Source organism: Austrofundulus limnaeus, unplaced genomic scaffold (genome assembly GCF_001266775.1).
Source record: "Austrofundulus limnaeus strain Quisiro unplaced genomic scaffold, Austrofundulus_limnaeus-1.0 Scaffold2336, whole genome shotgun sequence".
Classification (NCBI taxonomy): domain Eukaryota; kingdom Metazoa; phylum Chordata; class Actinopteri; order Cyprinodontiformes; family Rivulidae; genus Austrofundulus; species Austrofundulus limnaeus.
The window spans coordinates 7,314-13,625 of NW_013954738.1; the positions used below are offsets into that span (position 1 = coordinate 7,314).

General features: G+C 41.6%; 1 protein-coding gene across 1 annotated transcript in view; it reads left to right on the forward strand.

Moving 5' to 3' along the window:
• Positions 1 to 6,085, forward strand: part of LOC106510818 (nuclear receptor coactivator 1) — a gene marked incomplete at its 5' end in the record, with an annotated part of 12,920 nt that extends 6,835 nt beyond the window's left edge. The window contains 4 exon segments of the mRNA XM_013999543.1: positions 376 to 784; positions 895 to 1,057; positions 2,465 to 2,654; positions 3,901 to 6,085. Of these exon segments, the coding sequence (XP_013854997.1) occupies positions 376 to 784; positions 895 to 1,057; positions 2,465 to 2,654; positions 3,901 to 4,080 (942 nt within the window). The 3' untranslated portion in view covers positions 4,081 to 6,085.
• Positions 6,086 to 6,312: the final 227 nt, after the last annotated feature.

Here is a 6,312-nt window from a genome sequence, read left to right on the forward strand (position 1 = left end):
ATATAAGGTATGGGACTGACGGAAAGGTCTGTAACCGCCCCGTTCTGCATGCTGCGGCGAAGTGTACTTGCTCTGAGGCCCAAAGTTAAAAACTGTTGTTCTTTTGAGGCCCTCAAGGTGGCACTCACGGCCCACAGGTTAAGAATCTCTGCTATAATAAACACAGTATTGTTTCTTTTTTTATTTAAATTTTTTATTTATTTTTTCATTTTTCAGCCTGTTTATTAAACTTTAAAAGCTTAATGTCCTGCAAAGTTAGAATGAAGTTAGAACGAAGTACTAAATTTCAAATAATCGTCCATTTTTTACATTTTTTCCTGTTTGTTGTACGTTTTGTTTTGCGTGGACTGAATATTTCCTCCCATGCGTGCGCAGCAGCCTCCGCTCAACGCTCAGATGCTGGCCCAGCGTCAGAGGGAGCTCTACAGCATCCAGCACCGCCAGCGCCAGCTGTTCCAGCAGAAGGTCATGCTCATAAGACAGAGCATGGCAGGCGCCCCGCCGGGGGCCGCGGGACCCACCGGCACCGCCAGGGTCCCGAAGGTGTCCCCCACCATGTCTCAACAGAAGTTCAACTTCCCGCCCGGTTACAACCCGATGGCGGGAAACACCCCTACCTCACCGAGTCACTTCAGCCCCTTGTCGGGGGGCCCTCTGGACAGCAAGCTGCCCGTCAGAGTCCCCCTGAACAACCAGACGCTGATGGGTGGCTTGCAGGGCCAGTTCGACAGCAACGCAAACTCCTCATTACAGCAGGGCCTCTTCCAGCAGTTTGGAGGTTCTGGTGAGTTTAAAAAACAGATTTTAATAATAAAATTACATTTTTTTCCTAAATTATGGCATAAGTTAGTGTCAAAAGTATAGTTCGGAAAAAATAACCTTTTTTTGCTATAGCTGTGGTCCAACAAGACCCACCGTTTCCTCCTGAGATGAGCCCCACCAGCCCATTGTTATCACCTCAGAACTCCACCCCCCAGAGTCCTCTGCTTCAGCAGACCCCGCCTACTGGCTACCAGTCACCAGACATGAAGAGCTGGCAACAAGCAGGCATGGGCAGGTAAGAGATCCACCGGCATGAATTCATCATTTATTTTATTCTAACGACAGGCCTTTGGTTTGTTTGTTTGATACTAAGAGTATAAAAACATATTTGTCTAATAATAAGATAGAAATAAATAAAAAATAAGAAGAAGAATAAAACAAAAAATTTGGGATGCAATTTATTTTTAAAGTTGATTGATCTAATCGATCACTAACGATTACCATATTTATTCAAGTATAATACGTAAAATTTAATCCATAAAATCATCCATAAAGTTGGGGGGTAGTACTATACTCGGATAAATATTTTTACTTATGTATTTTAACTGAAATATCGGCAAAATGCCTGAGTCCGGAAATGAGACCGCGTTGTAAAAATCAGTTGAAACGAGCTCACCTCTGACACTCCTCCGTGCTTCAGAGTGAGATAATAACAGATCCATCAGGAGACATGATGTGAAAAAAAGGGGTAAAAAGCAGTCCTGCACTTTAGTAATGATAACAAACTAATGACATTAGCGTGTGACCGAGCCGCTCCTGGAACAACAACAAACACATGTTCGTCTGTAATGGCTGCCATCTACCGGTGTTCTGAAAAAGTTTGTATCCCTGAAAAAAGGTTTCCCCACCAGAGGGGGTGCTCACGAGTAAGAAGTAATCTGCTTTTCCCCTACAAGATGGTCCAAATCTCATGTGAAGTCTCTGGCTTTTGTGTTGGCGCCTCCTGGTGGACTATGTGTAAAATGCCAGAATTCATATGATGCTGCTACAGCTGATATATATTTGTTGTCAAAATACCTTTTAGTACAAATGTTGTTAAAATAAAATGAACAGTCCAATGATCATTTTACTGATATGTATAAAGACTGCAAAGGCTGAAAAATCTTGAAGTCTGTATGAAATTGGAGGTAGTTTGAGGATTAAATGTTTTATGATTTTTTAAGCTAAAAAAAGGGGGTCATATTATACATGAGATCATATTATACACAAATAAATACGGTCATTGATAAGCGGTCATTTTCTAAAAACCTGAGTTTTCTCTTATGCTGACTTTAAAATATGAAGCAGATCAATATTTTTTAACAATTTATTTTGCCAGCTGTGTTAAATACTGACTGAATAAACAAAAATTGTGGATTTCTCACACATTATTAAACTGGACATTTTTATAAAATACACAATAAAAACAGAAATCTATTAGGCTGCTGAATGGTGGAAAAACAGATGAAAATAATAAAATATGATTTTTCGATGTAAAACTATTATTAATTTATCATTATATCATTTCTCATTATAATTATTATTATTTACATTTAGAACTTGTGTTTTTTCTCATGGGTCTACCTGGACTCCAAGTGTTTTCTAGCTGGAACATAAACAAAAGTCACGTATGTAAGCTCTGAAGTGTTTGTCTGTCCTGCAGCCTGTTCAGTCAGTCGGGACAGAGCGCAGGGCAGCCATTCGGCCAGCAGGGGGTGTACAACAACATGAGCATCACCGTCTCCATGGCCGGAGGCTCCGGGGCCGTCAGCTCGCTACCTCCCCTGGGACAGGCGGTCGGCATGAGCAACAGTAACCTCAGCAACGCCGGCTCCGTGTGCAGCGACCAGCAGGTTAGTGAGGCCACACCTGGAGCATGTTTAGGGTTTCACTTTGGAGTTCCACTTCTGTTCATATGGAGAAATCAATTTGATATTTTTAACAACATCAACTGTTGGAGCTCTGTGTAACWTGTAAATAAACTGCCTTGCATTTTATTCTTTCTGAAAAAAACATCTCAGTTCTACAAAGGAGGATTAGGGTCACTGAGTTCTGACTTCAGTCTAAAAATTCAGATGTTTTTCCTCAGATTTATGACTTTTACTCAGAATTGCTGGGTTGCACTAGCTGTGTTTCCATTGACCATGAAAATGTGCAAATTAGAATTTAGAAAATAAATTTGCTCAATGGAAACACGTCAGTTTCTAAAAAAAATTATGTTTTTCGACTAAATGTTTTTGCGCTAGGATGAGGTGGTTTTTCGGCCGTATCGAAATTAGTGTTTTTCACAAAACTGCAATGGAAACACTTTTTTCACATCACAGGAGTCACGTGATCAACAACCGTCTGTTTCTACTGGTGAAAAAGACGATGATGAAGAAGATAACAGGAAGTAGAAGTAGTAGTAATATCACAGAAGTAGTATAAAGTAGTAAACTCACCGACTACAATTTCCCAAAAACACAGCATACGTAGCCGCTCCCAAGTAGGGACTTGTCTCTGGAAAGCCTCGATAAAAGACGCCGACGTCTCCTCTGATGATGAGCGCTAGTGTCGTGGTAGCAACATGCTATGTGTTTACATCCATCGCTGCCATGTTTGTAATGACTTATCATGAGAACAAACGTATTCACGTGACTTTAATAACATTTATTACTTAATGGAAACACYRCAGTTGTGAAACTGTTTTTTTTTTYCAACATTAACAGAATATCGACAAATTTTTGCACACATTTGCAGTGGAAACACAGCCACCGACGTGTTTTTGTAGACCACCAGGCCAGTCTGTAGAATCCAGATATGTGTCCAGAACAGAGGTTCCACCTTCGACGTGTCCTCCCATGGAAGTAAAAACTTTGAGACCAGCCAACCAAATCCATAAAAATAAATCCATAATTTCTGGTTTCAGATGAAAACGTAGGGGAGGCTCCGAGCAGCAAAGCAGGGAGGATAAGGGAGGGCAGGAGAGAAGGAAAAAGAGTCTTACTCCTCCGAGAGCAGAACAAAAATAAAAAAAAAAGATGCCAACTGAATGATATGAATGTGAAAAAGGATTTAAAATCACACGTCTTCTTTAACGTGAACCTTTTTGCCCCCCAGGTGCAGCAGGTTCAGGTGTTTGCAGACGTCCAGTGCACAGTGAACCTCGTCGGCAGTGACTCCTACCTGAATCAGGGCTCCATGGGGGCCACGGCCCCCCCGAAGGGCCCCGGACCACAGGGCTCCCAGAACAACCAGGCCCAGCAGAAGAGCCTCCTCCAGCAGCTCCTCACCGAGTGACCTCCCCCCACCCCCTCTCACCTCAACGCCTCTTCCTGGGGAGGTGGGCTCACCAGACCCGTTGCTGTCTCTGCCTCAGCTTTCGGACGGATGGACGGACGGCCACAGATTAAAGTCACGGAGAGGTGCGGCTGTCAGCGGAGTCCTGCAGCCTAACCACCTGTTTACCGGAGACGGAGGGGGTGCGGAGTTTGGTGGTCCGGTTGTGTTTACGGCCCGGTACTTACAGAGCGTCAGAAGGAGCAGCAGCGTGTTGAAACCTGCCTGTCTGATCTGTCTGACAACCTGTCTGTCTGCCTCAGCCTATTAAAGGCAGAGTTGTCTTGCTGCTCATTTCTCGGTGACCTACTTCCTGCTTCCTGACCCAAGAAAACAACCGCAACATCATTGTAGATTTGCCAAGTTGTCGTCACCGTCGAATCAGGGCCGTTCTCTTTTTGTTTTTTATTTTTATTTTTAATGTTTTCTTTCTGATGAGACGGTTGTCGTCACGCCGTCGCAGCAGCAGTATCTTTGGAGTCGTGCGGGAGATCCACAGCACCTCCGGCTTTTTGTGTTTGTTTTTTTATTTGTTTGGATTGATTGTTTGTTGTCTAACTGTCTCTCAGCGATGTGGGAATGTTTAAGGTTTCAGACCTCTGCGGCGGCGTGGGACAGAAGCTCAGGATCAGCTGGTTCTGTGACTGTTTCTGTCGGCTGCGCTGCCTGGTGGAAGTGTGAGTTTTTCCCCTCCAAGCTCTGCTTCTTCTTCTTCTTCTTCTTCGACGTATTTTTCTATTCTGGTTTTATTCTCATGTTTCGGTTTGGATTGTTTAAAATCTTCTGCTCTCATCATCATCATCATCATCACGACCTTCAGAACAAGCTTTGACAACAACCAGGATGGATGGATGGATGGGAGACACAGAGGATGCTGCTCATTTTGGAACTTGGATGTGTTTCTCCGTTCGGAGAGGAGGTTTTTATTTCTTGTTTTTGTCTTTTTGTCAAAGTATGAAAGAGACTGTTATAAATATTTAACTGTTTGTCCGTCACATTTTACCCTCACCTCAGCAGCTGTGAATACGGAGCCTGACGGGCTCCCTCTTTCTTCTTCTCCGTGTATCTTCACACTTTCTCTCAGCCTATCAGTGTTGTTTGCCACGTGCACAATGCAGGCAGGTAGTATTGTACAGAACAGAAGGACAAAGACTTGGGAACGAGAACTCTTCTCTTGTAACTGCTTTCCTTTAAAAAAAAAAACAAAAACAAAAAAAACGTGTAATTAATTGATAACTAAGAACGGCAAATATGTATAATGTGATTGGATCCTCTCTTTTCTCTTTTTAAAACCAGTTTTAATAATGTCCACTCGTGGTTTTTGAAATTATTTTTTGGCATATTGTAACACAGCTACATGTTGCAGTGGAGGAGGATGTTATTCCAGCTTCTAAAATGTGAAATTTTAAGCAATTTGATTTAAAAAAAAAAAAGTAAAAAAAAAAAAAATTAGCTAGATGTTGCTCCCTGTTGGCATCCCGTTAAGCTCAGTTTTGATTTCTCATGGTAATCAGGGAGCCAGTTAGCCTTAATTATTCTTTTGTTTTTGCTTTTTAATGTTTTTTTATTTACTGCTTGAGTTGTTTTCAGACAGTAAATGAGGTTGTATAAAAATTGGTCGAGCTGTTGCTGCGACTCGACAGCTTGCAGCAAACAGACTTTTTGGCTTATTGTTCCTATATAATGACGTTTAAATAGAGGCTTTAGTGTTAGAACTTCCTAACAAACGATTGATTGATTGATTGAATAATTTGAAGCTGTTGTAAATTCAAATCAAGTTGGGAAGGATTGCAAAACAAAAACACTTTCCTTTTTTTATTTTTCTTAATTGATGTTCCCATTGATGATGAGATTTTTAGGATCCCCCTCCGGTTTCCCCCGATGAATACTTCACTCCACCGGCTGCTCAGATGTACAGTTTTCTGTTAACTACTGTTGACCAGTCATACACTGTCTCTCCAAGTGATAACAGACGTCTCTTGCTTTTTTTAAATTGACTTTTTTATGCTCAAAAAGTGTTTAACGAAATCATTGCGCATCTCCTCCTGAGATGTTGCCTCTGAAATGTTCTTTGCGTCTAAGTTGTTACAAAAGTTTTCAAGATTCGGTACATGATAAAATAAATTTCTAAATTAGCTTAAAAACAGGTTTTTGCTGCAGTTTGAAAGTCTGAAATGTGTTTTAGCAGTTCCT